Raw genomic sequence first — 16,526 nt, forward strand, 5'->3', positions numbered from 1 at the left:
CTAAGTCTGTTATGTGTTCACATGTGAAATGGATGGAAATAAATATACACATGTTCCAAAAAAGTAAAATTTACATTATACTAATATCCAACACCTACATTTAATGTAATCAGAGTAAAAGTAAAGCCTAATTATTCCCTCTTGCTTATAAAGGAAAATCTACTAGAACTAAGCTTTTAGGGTTCACTAGTAAAGTGGCAAGTAGGTAATAAGGCTAGAACTGAAGCATAATATTGCCTGTCTCATTTTTTGATTTTGAATCTCAGGAGGATACACATTCTTAAATTTTCAAAACTGTGCCAATTTTATATATTTAATTTAATTTTGTATATTTCTTTCAAATACCTAAAACAAATTTATCCTGAGCCGTAATAACTGAAAGGCAGCAAAAAAGAAAAAAATGCATAATTAAAACTTCTGGAATATCCTTCATGTCTTCCATGTGGGTAAATCCACAAACAGTCATCATTTACATTTGGTGTTATCAACTTGTAAAGCCTACTTTAGCATTCTTACTCATAATGGAAAGTGCCTGAATCATGCATTCTGCCCCTTTGTGGTTCACAATGTAAGGGAAAAAGCGACAATATTTAAAAGTAAAGAATTTTCTCCATTGGTTAAGCAGAATATCACATTTTTCTGGACAAGCTAGCCAAATTATATTTAAGAAAGCCTGAAGCATCCACATCATCAGAATGGTTCTTACTTTCTGCAGCAAAAATGGCTTCTAGAAAAAGAGTAAGGTTAAAATCTAAACCAAATAAGCATATACTGTATATCCACACTTCAATAAAGTACATGCAAATGTTTATTATTAAATTTCCTCAGAAACAACAACCTATGCAAAATAATTAGTTCTGTTCAATTCCTTCATCTGATGCAATGCTAAAAACAACGTTTGAAAATTTGAATGCATGTCTCAGCATGTACTGTCAAAACAACCAGTTGATTAGTATTTGAATGACGAAAGTAACTAAAGAAATTATAAATATCTGCAACCACAGTGAAACATTAAAGACAGCTTGGAAATAAATATGTTAAATACAGAGTTAGAGTAATAATTTTTTTAAATCAAAAAGAAATGGTGATTCTGAAGGCTGACAAAAAGTGAAAAAGACAGGGTTTAGATGTTTTACTGCATCAGTACTAAATCCAACATTACATTACTGAGGTAGCAATTTCCACTAAGTAATCATAAAGGAAGTGTTTTAAACCAAGGCCTAATTAATTAGTAGTGAATCTTAGAAAATATAAATAACATTCATAAAACGGTCAATTAGTTAAGAAGTTGAATTCATTCATCACACCAAAATACCAGCAATCTTTAAAGTTAATTAGAGATTATTTTATTCTTTCAGCTATTCAAATTTGATCAGTGCACAGTGGGACCAACTTAGGACTTTGGTAATATCAGTTTCGGTCTCAATTCCCATTGAGTGCTATATTTAGCATATGAATGAGCAGATAGCTTCGTTCTTATGGTTTATTGATTTCTCCTATTTCACAGTTTCCAAATAAATTCCGTTTTCACAAACGGATGAAGGAAGAGAAAAAACATCTATGACACAGAGCTCAACGCATTCTCCTGTTACATTATCACAATAGAGAATGGTGAAGGATGAAAGCATACCTAAAAATAAACTCTAAATATGCTGTCTGAGTTGATAATGAAGCGTTTAGAATAGTAGGTTAGGTTTCTGAAGAAGTAACTGAACACCAGCTTCCTTAAGGCTAGGAGCGCATCTTCTGTGATTGGTGATGAGGCTAGTGGCTGGCATCCAGGAGAAATGATCAAAAAAAAAAAAAGCATGAAAGAGGCAGCCTATGACTTCTCCAGAATTGTCCTTTAAGAATTACTGTGAAATGAAGAAAAATTATTTTGTCACCTTCCATTAATTTTAAAAAGGTAAACAGTAAAAATGCTTTCATTTATATCATAGCCAGGAAAAATAATCAGGCCACATCGTAACGTTTGGTTTAAAATGATAAATTACATTCTAATATGACAATAGTGTAAAAGTGTCCACCAAATGCAACATCTAATTCAGTAGTTCAAATTACTGAAAATGCTTTGGAAATTACAAGTAAAACATCAAAGTTAAATAAACTGTATTGTCCCTTAAAGGAAACTTCAATTGCTCGTGTGCATTACAACTGAGTAAGAAGAAACGGAAGACAAAAGGAAAATCTATGTTACATGCAAAAGAATACTACTCACTTATAAGTACTAATTAACCATTTTATTTCTGGTTAAACTTAACTCCTGAAGGCAGAAGTGACTTTTTAACATTACATTATATACAGTAGACCACTGTTACTAATATGCCCACTTTCAATCTATTAAGTCAATTCATTCTAAAAAGAAATGCAGGTAGCTGATTCAAAACTGTTTAAATGTATTTATCAAGAAGAAACATTCACCCATGCCCAAAATAATCCACCAGAAATTAATATTAAATTTCAAAGGTTAAAGCTTTGATACAACTGAATAACGGATGGTGCACTCATGTAATATGTACTGTAAATTAAATGCATTTATTTATGTGTTGCATCCTTTGAGTGCATTATTCGTGCTTTAAACTGAACATTTGACTATTAAATGACAAGAAAAAAACTAGCACCTTTTTGAATCTTTATAGATTCAAACAAAAGGGAAATTTGATTTTCAGCATTTTAATTAGAAAGTCAGATCAGCAAAAATAATAATAAGGAAAATTTAATTGTTAATTAAATATATCAAGGAGGCGGACTGCTCCAGTCCAGCTAATAAAACTCTCATTTGTAAAACTAAGACTCTCAGAGTGTTTGAATTAAGTTGTACTGATCAAAAATGTAATGGTGAGAGACAAGATGCGAGTTTTTCAATCACTCTGGGGCCACATCAATTTAAAGTCATGTTACATTAAAGAGAAAAATGTCGACACGAGTCTCTGAGTTGTCACTTCAAATTAGATTTGTTCTTGGCATCAAGATAGGTGCATTGGTTTTTTTTCTCTTCTTTGCTTTTCTACATTTTAAATATATTGCCATTCCACACTGCAGATCACAACATACAGTAAAAGCTCAGAGTAAATGAATATCTATCTAACTGATTGCACTCAGACTGAGATTCATCTAAAACAGATAGAAGTACGGAAAACATAACTATGCTGAAATGCCTATTACTATACAGTAAGCAAATGGGATTAATTCAAGCATATCTAAAATAAAGAGAAATATTTTTTTCATGAGATATCAGATTAATCTGATGTAGTAGTGTGCAGGGGGATTAAAGGAAACATGTTTTTCAATATCATAATTCCTTTAGACAACTGCACTGAGAAAATGAGTCGCTTTAACTTCATTTCTTTTCATTTGTCTTAATATGGTTGACTCATCCTGGTGTGTCAGTCCTGAATTGCAGCCTGCTTTGCCATCATGGACAAAGCTTGTATTAAGACAGCATCTCATCAAATTATATTGCAATAACTTTGACTGCTTAGTCAATTTAATTTGAATAACAAGGCCACAACCAAGAATGTAGATTTGTCATCTCAAAGTGCCTGGACGTTGGTTTGATTCTTGGCTGGGATGCAGTCTGTGTAGGTTGCCTCTGTAGTCTTTTTTCAATGACACTCCAAAGACATTAACAAAAATCTAAATTGGCCTATTGCTTGTGTGTACTCTTTAACAGACTGTCACTACATCTATAATAGGGCTGGCTTGAGCTCACTGCTGTCACAAAAGGCTTTGTGCTCTTAAAACCTTGAATTTTATTAAGTAGTTATGAAAATAAGTGATACTGCAATGAATAGCAGTACCAACTGTGCACTAAGGCTGTGGGGAGTGGTGTCTTTTTCATGCAGGAGTTTCTGAAGATATTTTTGATTTTTTTGACATGACCCTCACCAGGATCTACAAAATCTGCTAAATATATAGATAGGTATATACAGTACAAACATTTTCTGAAAATTTCAATATGCGTCTTACAGAACACCTCAAACAATAATTGAAAAACTACACAAAATTATACCACCTTTTGAATTTTTCAGACATCCTTGATCAGTGCTACATTTTACAGTCATTGAACTGAATGCATTCCATATAGACCACTATTATAAAACAGACAAGATGCGTAATCCCATACTGTGAAAAGCCTGGAGTCCTAGAAACTATTAAAATTGTCAGAAAAAAAACTGAAATGTAGAGATGTCAGGTAATTGAAAGGAACTATTCTGGGCATCTCTCTCCTAGGAGGATTCGTTTTGCCGACATGATCGCATCGCTTGTGCATTAGCAGCGGGAGGAAAAGTAAAGGAGATACCATTTTGCTGATGTTAAGCGACTTTGTCTTTCTTCTGAGGTTTCGTTTTGATGACGTGCTGGCCTCGCTTGTGTCATTAGCGGCTAAGAGAGTTTTCTGTTTCCTTGGAAGTGGAGCCCTTACCCCGACTCCACCTCTCACTTCCAGGCCGGACAGACACACACACTTCCACGCGTAGACATTTACATATAAGATTATGAAGAAAACAACATCATAATGTAAGATGAATCAAGAAATGTAAAAGAAGTCCCTCGAAGCATACATTAAACTATGATGACAGACTCAGATTTGGCATGCTTCTCAAAACACCATCCATACTTGCATTTCACATACTTATAGCTTTCTTTGTCAGAAATGGCATAAAGAGTGTGCTAACGGCAATGCTTTATTCCCTTTGTGTTTAATTTCCTTCTTATTGTCATTTTTATGTACTTTTCATGTTTTGATATATTTTCTGCTAATAGTTTTATGTTTATTTATTGTTAGTATTTAAGTATTATGTATTCAACTGTATATATATTCTTTATATTCTGTGGGTAGAACCCAAAGAGGCAGGGCATCCTGATGTCACTGCTGCTGAGACCACCCTCTGGTGTGACCAATAGCTCTCTTCAAATTTCAATGAACCACTCCTGAGACTAAGTATTGCTTTTCTGGATCTGGATTCTCTTCTTACTGATTTTTGGATTTCATTATTGGCTTGTGATTTTTGTACTTATTTGCCATGGAATACCTTTTTAGCCAAATCCTTTTGGCCTTAGCCATATATTTAGCGATTCTTTACTTTTATATAAACAATTTCTACTTCATAAAGATTTTATGTTGAATTGTCTTCAAGCCACAGATTATACAGTTCCTCTCCATTGTAGGGCATTTCTGGTATATTTTGGGACATAAAAGGAACGGTATGCCTTGAACTTAAAAAGCCAGGGCCCCATTTTAGACTTTAGTAAGTGAAAGTCTGTGCGTGATGGGTAGGGCTACTGACTGGCTGCCTGGGATAATTCCATGTCTGCATGGGCTAGAGTAGGTCTGGCCTGTTTTTTGTGACTTTTTATAAGCTTTACATTATTTTGCGATGTTTGCGTCGATTCTCCATTAAAATAACAAAGGTTGTTTGCCTTAATGCATATTTCACCCACAAGATAAGAAACCACCTCAAAGAGAAAAAAAATCCTTTAAAATACAAAATTTATAAATTCAAAAAGGCTTACTGAAAAAAGAGGTAGCAAACTTTAGCCTTTTAGAACACTACTGTGCCCCAGTAAAGAATTTCAAATCCATTTTATCATAAAAATACCTAATCTTAGCCTACTAGTAATCATGCTTAGCACAAGATATATTATTTTCTTGCTCATATTCTATGTGTCATTAGAGGCACTTTCTACTACTTCTTACTGGCTAATCATGATATTAGTTGCTTTATTCTATATCTTATCAATCAATTTTATAACATCTACTTAAGTGACTTAATATTGGGTGTATTAGGTCCAGGTGACCGTATCTACTTGCTGTTACACTTGGAAAAGAGAATCTGAAAACTTGTGATGTCTTTCTGGTATTGACTCTGGGCTACAACACACCTGTATTTAATCAAAGACTACACCGAATCCTCTGGAGCAGAAGGTCATCAAAGATCATCAGATAAATGGAAGTACAGTATATGCAAAGATGGAAACAGAAGCAGCTGTACCCAAAAGAGAGAATTACTGTTTAATAGATTATGAATAAAATTTTCGAGAAAGCAGTAGATTAAAGGTAAAGTCTCAATTCTATATGCAATGACTGAAAACGTAAGCAGATGCACAGACAGGTGCAAGGAAACATAACAAATTAACAAACAAATCCTGTCAAATTCTGTACCACACTGACCACCCGATGTTAAGTACTTCTGAGTCCAGTCCTTAGTCATAAGAACACCAAATAAAGCAAGCAGACTTCTGTATTTCTGCAACACTTCAATGTATAATGGATAATTAATAGTAAGTAAATGAAATGCGCTGTAAGCAGTTCCCTTTTCTGTTTTACTCTATAAGAAGTCCCAGAAGCGCTCCTTTAGCACTACTGAGAGCTTATATATGAGCAAGAAAAAGATGAAGCTTCAGTGGTTGAGTGTATGAAAATATCTTCTTTCTCGGTTTCATTGTTATCCCTCCTTGGCAGTTAAATAACGGCTATTAGAATTGTCACTTTTGTGGCAGGTGAGTGGCAAATCCACAAACCTTTCTAGTTTTTCCACTTCTACTCACAGTAGTGTGAAATCTGTCTTTATCTGTTCTGTTTGTTCCATAATTGAAGGTGAATCATACTCTGCTGTATATTCAGTTGTTGCATGAAGTCAGTATTTCAAGAACTTTGCATGTCAGCACTTGTCAGTCTGGGTAAAAGTATCAGCAGTGAGCTTGAATAGTAGGGTAAAATCTTCTGAAATCAACTTGCGGTAATATAGAAAACACCAGAAAATGGCATGAAATATATCAAGAACAGCTAATTTAAAACCTGCTTTATTTCAAAATGAATGAAGTAATCAAATCAATGAATCTTTAGATAATGTGAAAAATTCATGAATTCATTTATAAGCCCACATACAGTACATTGCTAAATAGATACGGTGACTTTAGGGATGGTCACATCATTTTTTTGGGTCAACATCGATCACCAATATCATGCTACTAAACAGGCCAATTTTGATACCAATTCAATTTTTTTTTTTGCTTATCCCTTTCCAAAACTTTTTACACTAAGCTCCTGCATAATCAGACACGAAGAAGCCTTATATCCTATATTAAACTGTTTACTTTGACATTTTTATAATTAAACTATAGACCAGAGGTGTTACCTGTTCATTTTTTAACATAATGAAATTCTGTAGTGACTACAAAAATACTGAAATAAATAACAGTTGCTTAAAATACACAATTTTTTAACTAATAAAATATATATATAGGAACAGAAAATATTTCCCCATATTACAATGGCGTAAAAGAAAATTAAATGATTCTTATAATTACATGCTGTCATAATGTTTAATTTCTCTTGTAATGTACATATCTGAAACAAAGCTTCATTTAAAAAAAGCAGTTTTAACCATTTGATTATCAAAAAATATATGTAATTGTTATTGGCAATTAAACACTGCTTAAATGTAAATATACATGCACTTATAGTTTTTAATCATTAATTGCACTATAAGCTATTTTGATATAGAATACACATTTACTATATCTATGCTTTTTGTTTTTTTACAGTGTACCAGCTAGACATTCCTAATTCTTGAGGTTTAACTATAAATATGGATTACCATTTTAATTATGCAGTGCATGTTTCTTACTAAAACTAATGCTGTATGACATACACAAACAAATAATAATAACAAATAATAATCACAGTACAAACCCTTAAAAAAGCCACAAATCTATCAAACGATCATAAGATGTTTAGATAGATAGATAGATAGATAGATAGATAGATAGATAGATAGATAGATAGATAGATAGATAGATAGATAGATAGATAGATAGATAGATAGATACTTTATTAATCCCAATGGGAAATTCACAAGATGAATTTATCAAGATGATATAAGGCTAGCATGCTTAACAAGTTTACAAGTATAATAAGACAGATTTTGCTATTTTGCTAACAAGTCTATTGTTTACTACACAGCAGTTTAAGATTGTTCTTTATCTTTTTTTCTAATAGAAAATGTGAACTGCTATCACTTAGTCTCACCGAGCCAGAAATATAACACATATGGTACATCTGGAAATAACCATGAGTGAATTTTCCTAAAAACTCGGTGGAAACAATAAGACTGCTCACTGAGTGTCACATTTTACACCAGTCCAAATCCTCAAAGTAGGTGCTCAAAGTAGCAGCGGTGATTTTGAATTCCAAAGACCAATGGTGCTCTCATTAGCTTGATCTGACAGACAGTAAAAATCTTATTATGATAAACTGTCTACAGCCAAAAAGTCTCCTAAAAAGACTCATATTAAATGTAAGTATGTTTCATCGGCTGACAGCACACAGTATTTATTAAAAATAAACACAACCTGTTGCAAGGGAAAAACCTTTCTTTACACTCAGAGTATACACTGGTATTCAAAGACATCAATGGACTAGTAGTAAAAGCGAATGATACGTTGTCACAGGCGCCGAGTGTGTTCTCTGTTGTTCAGTTATCATACGGTTGAAAGAACTGGCAGCTATGTTTGTGAAAATATGAATGGCAACAATATGCATTCGATGTAAACGATATGTGACACCCCATCAAAAGAAGGTGAAGAGGACTGCCGTTAAGACAGTTGATACCCACGAGTCATAGGAGATGCAGATTTCAGTACTCAAAACACCCAAATCAATAAATCTGTATAACAATGCCAGTAGAAATATGACGAGGCTGTACATCATCTTCTGACTATTAATCTAAGCGAACAACTAAAGAAAGTTAACATTACTGTCTAATTGGAAATACAAACATGAAATGTCAGAATTGCTGCAGCATTTTAACATGGAGTATATCCATTAACCACAGTGGATATACAGTATATGCTTGGTTTGCCGTCCTGACATATAGTGAAGCAACAGTCAAAATTAAAGAATGATATTGTAGGAGACAGAAGCACTTCTCAAATGCATGGAGCCAAGTAGTCTCTTCTATTGCAATGCTCATTAAAACTTACAAATTTATCATTAAGCTTCAGTTACCTTGTACTACTCAGCTCCTGAATTGATAACAGCAATTTAAGGTTTTAATTATTTTATCAGGTTTAAGTCTTTTGTTCAGTTTTTTTTGCTCTCTCTCTGAACTCTGAAAGTTTAAAGTGCACAGACTGGAAGAAGTGTGGAGGGGTGTTCTGATAAGAAGCCATGTGGATATACATCATATTTCACTGCTATTCACTATAAACTAAAGAGTTGTCCCCAGACGTGTATTTTCAAGGCCCTACAAGACCAGCTGTAATTAACACAAGCTCACTCACTGTCCAGACTCCATTTTAATTAAAGGACAAATAGAAGGGTCTGAATATATTAAAGCAGCTTTTTGTGCCTTTTGTCTAATTGCACAGGACAACTCTTCTGATTCCTTTTTCTTAAATTATAAAAATCCACTCCCTTTAATGTAAATACTAATACTCTAGCAAAAGTATTCAGTGTACAGGAAATTTGCAGCAAAACAAACAAACAAAAAAAAAAAAAGACATGCTAGCTCAACTACCGTAATTCCTCAAGTAAAGAAGCAGTACATCTAAATTACTGTTAAGATTATAAAGCAGGGGCTGAATAAAAATAGTTTTTTGAGACAGGCCAATTTAGTGATTTTTAATCCAGTCTTTTGTAGTGAAAATCAGCCAATGTGGACCAGTGGTTGATCAAACAGAGCATCACTAACCTTATTGAAAAAATTAAAATAAAAATAATTTGTTTTCCTTTAATAGTAGAAAAAAACATAAATGCTAGCTACATATACAGTAGGAGAAGTGTACCCATGCAGGTAAACTGGCTCGATTCTGCGCTAGGCACTTTCTGTTTGCAGTTTCTCTTGGGAGTATTGTTTCTTCCCAAAAACATGTTGTTAGAATGTTTAACTCTAACAACTATCTGTTTATAAGTGATTTTGGGTGTTCGCACACATGTGCCGAATGATGGAATAGGGTGCTGTCCAGGGCCTATTTCCGAAATTTAACTCACTGCTACCAGAATAGGATTTAGCTCTGTAAAACACTTAACAAGTAAATTGAACAGATATTGTGAAAGTCACTGGTTTTCATTCTAATGAACCAATAATGCAGGTCAAACCTTTGTTTTAATTTGTATACTCCTTTTTTATATTTTAATTGATGCTTAAAACATTATATACAGGGTATTATCATAAATTACAGTAGTTCACATTTGCCAAAATTAGAGGTACTTATTTTTCTTTAGTTGACAAAAAGTATTGATATTAGTAGACATTACATGAAAATAAAGAAATTATGGAAAAAATATTAATATATCAAATGATTGCTTTTAACCATTCACAGTTACTACAGATAAATACATCAGCTACTGAAGAGTCTATTATTGCTACTAACAGAACATCAGCTGGTGCAATAACACTTTTACTTCTCATAAAAATTTTACAAGAAACTGGGAGAGTTTCTGCCAGTGGAAGTAAAATAAAATTTCCCCCAGCAGAATTCTGTCATTTAGGGTTCCCATCAAAAAGTCAAGCTTCCCATTTCAGTGCCATGATATGAACTGACATTGTTGTGATACACTACATTAAAAATTCTCTGAAGCATCTAGCATCTGGATCTGACATTCCCTTGTTAAGCGCAGAGCAGCTCAATTAACAGCTCTTCAATATACAATTTATTTTTCTTTCATCTTGATCTAAAGTGCTGCTTTCAATACACAGCACTTATTGAGATCTGCTCTCAGCATGACTTTTCTTTAACAAGATGTTTATGAAGCTTAATTCAGAATGTTTTAAAGTTTATTTTACCTCCAAAAACATTTCAGCAGTTTAATAACCCCAAACAGCAGCATTTTACAGTAAATGTATTGGGACATTCACTCTATATTTCTTTACGGTATTATTAGAGTTTCGATCATGCACTATTCAGTCAGTATTTTTTAGGTAGAATTATTATTATTCTACATCTACAACACCTTCTGAATAGCACTTCATGCTCCTTGTGCACTGATGAACATGTATAAACAGGGAGAATAGAAGTCATCTGATTTCACTGTTCATAAAGATAACATGTCCTCTGATCTCCAGTTATACTAGCAAGCAATTGCTGCTAGGTAAAATATTTCTCTGATGGAAACTAAATAGTCTATATTTTTACCATCAAAAATTAACTTTCATTTTTTCTTTGCAATCAATATTTCAAAGAAATATCATCGATGACTCTTCTGGTCTATTCATATTGATTGTCTCAAATTTACTAAAGTTCCCTTAAATACTAAAGGTAAAACGTCTTTGGTGCTGTTTATTCTTTATCCTATTTTTGACAACAGTCAATCTTAAAATGGTCGAAGAATGACACCTGATAGTCAGAAACATTTAATTTCAGGCTGCATCCTTATCTCTCAAGCCAAATGCATACAGTATTGTCTACTGGATCTTGCTTTGTTGTATTTGTTTGGTTTGTTGGTCCTCTTTAATGCAGCACGCTTTCACTGAGTTATTCTGTCAACATCAGGAATCATTCTTGGCAGTGGCCTGAATGGGCAAGAGTCCCATCTTCCATTCAAAAAATCTTTCTCATAAGGCTTTAGGTTTCCTGTTTATGCATGCTCTGACAGTTCCAGAAAGTAACTAACAATATTTTGGCAAAAAAAAAGTATTCATCTTGAGCATTTTGACTATATAATTTGAAAACAGACATGTGGATTATGCAACACAAGTAACATGAGATTTTATTTTTTGTTTTTCCATTGTCACTATTGGGTCCCATTCTATTAGAAAGTTTGTTATGGCTTTTCCCCAAAAAACATAAGATTAAAAATTTTTAAATTACCCCCATAAACTACATTAGGTAGGTCAGGTCAGGTTGGGGAGCATGCACTGGTATACTGCGTTGCTGCACCCACCAAACAATAAAACACCTCGGGATCTTGAATGGCAAAAAGGCAGACACACGGTCCAATCCCACCCTCCGGAAATGACCATCTATCTGCTGCAGCTACATGTTACATGGGTGTTGCCTTGGCCTCATCCAGCCACTCAGGTCCTCAAAAATAAGGATCCTGCAAGCTGGTAGGTAGGTAAAATGAAAAAAGCAATTCTTGGTTGGAGTTTAAGGAACATCTTTAATAGTTTGATGAATTAAAGCATTTATCAGTAATGAGCGATCCCCATTGAATCATTACTCTCTAATTCAGGGAAATCAAGGAACTGTGATGCACTGAAGTCAATGATGAAGTAGGAACTGAACTAGTTTTGAGTGGATTATAATGGTACAATGGTCTTTAAAGTGTCCTAGGGGGGAAGGAAAAAGTCTGCCAACTATGCCAAACAAAATCATTTTGGCCTAATATGTGATCTGGGCTATGCAGCGGCAGTGGTAATCACTGTGCCATCATGCCTCAAAACAACAAAAAAGATGAAGACGGAATGAATAACAAACGCAAAATACAACAGACTGCCACAAACTTACAATGAATAAATAAAATATAGATCATTTAGTTCACAGAGTTCTAATCTTGAGCACACATTGACCTTGCCATGAAGCGGTAGCTTGAGGCTGGCTCATTCCACTGTCTGAAGCTGAAGCTCTGGGCACTGTGTGAATATCTTTTTTGTTTCCCATGTATCTGTGCGGATGCTTCACACTTTCTTCTTCCATCAAGAAGAAAGATGCACCTTGTAAAAAGTAATAAATCTTGTTTTTATTATTTCAGCATGTGTCCTGTGTTTTCTGATGAGGACAGGGAGGGCCCATTTTAGGCTTGTTTTGAGATGTTGCTGCACATGGCTAATTTGCATGCATGATTATGCATGCAGTGCTAAGCTGCCAGGGCACAGTTATTAGAGTTATATATCTAGTAACAGTACTCCTAATAAAGCAAGTTTTTCTTAATTTATTGTTTTTAAATGTATGGGGGATGGAAATCTGGCAGAGTTTTTCAACCTCACTGGCTTCAGGACCCATTTTTACCTTTTTAAACTTACTGATGACCCACATACAGACATAAAAAAGCCCTGGGGGTTGAAATGACCATGATAGGAAGAAACAAGTATAGTTGGAGACGAGGAAAAAAATATTGTATAGCACTATCAAGCGCTTTGGTGGACGAGGTTGGTGGAGGAGGCTTTGGTTTCAATGAAGTTGAAATGTCTTTTTTTTTTTTCCCCTCATGTGTTTGCAACTTAGCAATGGCCATGTCAGCAACGATCTCACAGTAGACATGCATAAAAGTGCTGTGCATAGCTGCTATTGCTCTGTGATCACACTGGCCTCACAAAATATGGGGTGCTTGGAAAAAAAAATATTCACCTAAGCCAGCCGCACAGCAAATTTACAGGAAAATACTTGGCAAACAAGGTAACTGGCAAACATAGCTTATTCTCTGCCAAAAAACGCATTGGCAAATTTTGGCGATAAATATTAGTGCTAAAGTCAAATTGGTTGTTTGTAAGTAGTATGGAAAATAATAATGCTTTCTAAAAACTGCATGGTATTGCTGTCTTATTTGTATGAACTTTACTAATTGAAATACCAGGCAAATAAAGTTGTTATGGCCAAAAAAAGGATTTCTTATTTTTGTGCATAAATTATTAGCTGAGAATAACAAGTTTTATATATAGTTTTATATGCATATATATAGTTATATATAAATAATAAGAATAAGAATAAGTTCAAAAGTAAAAACCCAGCCACAGGGGATGCACAAATCAGTGTGTTTCTTCGTGCCGGTCCCAAGCCCGGATAAATTAGAAGGGTTACATCAGGAAGGGCATCCGGTATAAAATTTTGCCAAATCAATATGCGGACAATACAAATTTCCATACCGGGTCGGTTAAGCCCCGGGTTAACAACGACCGCCACCAGTACTGTTGGTCAACAGGGTGCTGGCGGAAATTGGGCTACTGTTGGCCGAAGAAGAAGAAGAAGAAGGAGAAGAAGAGGGGAGGAGACATGTCAGGAGGAAGAAGGAGAAGAGGAAGGTAAAGAGAGTGGAACTGAGGGTAGGTACTTTGAATGTTGGCAAAATGACTGGTAAGGGGACAGAGTTAGCCGATATGATGGAGAGAAGGAAAGTTGATATATTGCGCGTGCAAGAGACTAAATGGAAGGGGAGTAAGGCCAGGTGGATCAGAGGTGGCTTCAAATTGTTCTATCATGGTGTGGATAGGAGGAGAAATGGAGTAGGGTTTATTCTGAAGGAACAGTATGTCAAGAGTGTTCTGGAGGTGAAAAGAGTGTCAGACAGAGTGATGATTATGAAGCTGGAAATTGAAGGTCTGATGATGAATGTTGTTAGTGAATATGTCCCGCAAGTTGGGTGTGCAATGGATGAGAAAGAAGATTTTTGGTGTAAGTTGGATGAAGTGATGAACAGTGTACCCAAGGGATAGAAAGTGGTGATTGGAGCGGATTTCAATGGACAGGTTGGTGAAGGGAACATTGGAGATGAGGAGGTGATGGGTAGGTATGGTGTCAAGGAGAGGAATGAAGAAGGTCAGAGGATAGTGATGATTAGTGAGCAGCAGTATGGTTTCATGCCAAGAAAGAGCACCACAGATGCAATGTTTGCTCTGAGAGTGTTGATGGAGAAGTATAGAGAAGGCCAGAAGGAGTTGCATTGTTTCTTTGTGGACCTGGAGAAAGCATATGACAGGATGCCTCGAGAGGAGTTGTGGTATTGCATGAGGAAGTCGGGAGTGACAGAAGTATTTAAGAGTTGTACAGGGTATGTACGAGGGAAGTGTGACTATGGTGAGGTCTGTGGTAGGAGTGACGGATGCATTCAAGGTGGAGGTGGTATTACATCAGGGATCGGCTCTGAGCACTTTCTTATTTGCAATGGTGATGGACAGGTTGACAGACGAGATTAGACAGGAGTCCCCGTGGACTATGATGTTTGCTGATGACATTGTGATCTGTAGCGATAATAGGGAGCAGGTTGAGGAGACCCTGGAGAGGGGGAGATATGCTCTAGATAGGAGAGGAATGAAGGTCAGTAGGAACAAGACAGAATACATGTATTTAAATGAGAGGGAGGTTAGTGGAATGGTGAGGATGCAGGAAGTAGAGTTGGCGAAGGTGGATAAGTTTAAATACGTGGGATCAGCAGTACAGAGTAATGGAGATTGTGGAAGAGAGGTAAAAAAGAGAGTGCAGGCAGGGTGGAATGGGTGGAGAAGAGTGTCAGGAGTAATTTGTGACAGACAGGTATCAGCAAGAGTGAAAGGGAAGGTCTACAGGATGGTAGTGAGACCAGCTATGTTATATGGGTTGGAGACGGTGGCACTGACCAGAAAGCAGGAGACAGAACTGGAGGTGGCAGAGTTAAAGATGCTAAGACTAGTGTTGGGTGTGACGAGGATGGACAGGATTAGAAATGAGTACATTAAAGGGTCAGCACAGGTTGGACGGTTGACAGACAAAGTCAGACAGGCGAGATTGCGTTGGTTTGGACATGTGCAGAGGAGAGATGCTGAGTATATTGGGAGAAGGATGCTAAGGATAGAGCTGCCAGGCAAGAGAAAAAGAGGAAGACCTAAGAGAAGGTTTATGGATGTGGTGAGAGGGTACATGCAGGTGATGTGTGTAACAGAACAAGATGTAGAGGACAGAAAGATATGGAAGAAGATGATCTGCTGTGGCAACCCCTAATGGGAGCAGCTGAAAGAAGAAGAAGAATAAGTTCAAAAGTAATGATTAAGACCAAATGCAGTTATCACATTGTATCTAAGATATCTCAAATACATTACATTTTGATCCTATACAGATTCATTTTTAAAAAGATTCTAACAATAAAAGCATTAAATCTTAACATTTCAGGGTACCTGTCCAATTTGCTTATATGACCGGAACAGAAACAAAGTGTTTTGCTATGGACTTACACCAAAAATATTTCAGTTCACATATTTGCACTCTGGAACTTCCAGTGGTTAGCCATGGACTTTGCAAGATCTGGCTCAGAAGCAGCACCCTACAGGGTAAACTCATAGGAGAACTTCCATGATCCTGTGAGCAGGGACTGCTTCTAAGTACTGCAAGCAAAGAGCGTCCTGGTGACATCAGCTGAGCTGTCTGAGCTGTCTCTCTCAGCAAGGTACAGAGCACTGCCCAGTGCAGGCAACTAGCATCCAAGAGGCTAATAGTAAAAAGTAACCATGTTTCCTTAGCGAGAATGAATTAAAGTGTGAAAAGGGCTACTAGATAAAGCAATACATTGCACTCATGCTGGTGCCAGTAGGAGAACAAGGATGTACAGTATGTATTCGTTCATAAGGTGGAACACAAAGTATTGGTGGTAGTGCTGAAAGTGAGGAAGCAAAAGAGGAGCTTAGAGTTAGAAAAACTGCCCCTAGCGAATCAAACAAGACAAAGGTAAAGTTTAGTAAATACAAGCAAAGACACACAGGCAGAAGTAACGGGTAAGAGTATTACAGGAGCTTAAAAGGGCCACAAGGTGTTAAATAACCACAGTAGTGCCAATAAATTAATATAATTTATTTACGTAACTTAAATTTTAATAAAAATGGAGTTGAGCATCT

At 35.7% G+C, this 16,526-nt stretch overlaps 1 protein-coding gene across 3 annotated transcripts in view; it reads right to left on the minus strand.

The window, feature by feature from the left end:
- The window catches only part of wwox (WW domain containing oxidoreductase), a 1,257,913-nt gene that overhangs the window by 1,079,679 nt on the left and 161,708 nt on the right, over positions 1-16,526 (minus strand). Inside the window, exon 6 of one of the 3 annotated variants that reach the window (XM_028809819.2) lies at positions 1,028-1,856. The exons of the other annotated variants lie outside the window; for them this stretch is intronic. Coding sequence (XP_028665652.1) covers positions 1,854-1,856 — 3 coding nt within the window. The 3' untranslated portion in view covers positions 1,028-1,853. Of the gene's footprint in view, positions 1-1,027; positions 1,857-16,526 lie in introns of those variants that run through there. 3 annotated transcript variants of the gene reach the window in all.

This window comes from Erpetoichthys calabaricus, chromosome 9, assembly GCF_900747795.2.
Source record: "Erpetoichthys calabaricus chromosome 9, fErpCal1.3, whole genome shotgun sequence".
NCBI classification, from domain to species: Eukaryota; Metazoa; Chordata; class Cladistia; order Polypteriformes; family Polypteridae; genus Erpetoichthys; species Erpetoichthys calabaricus.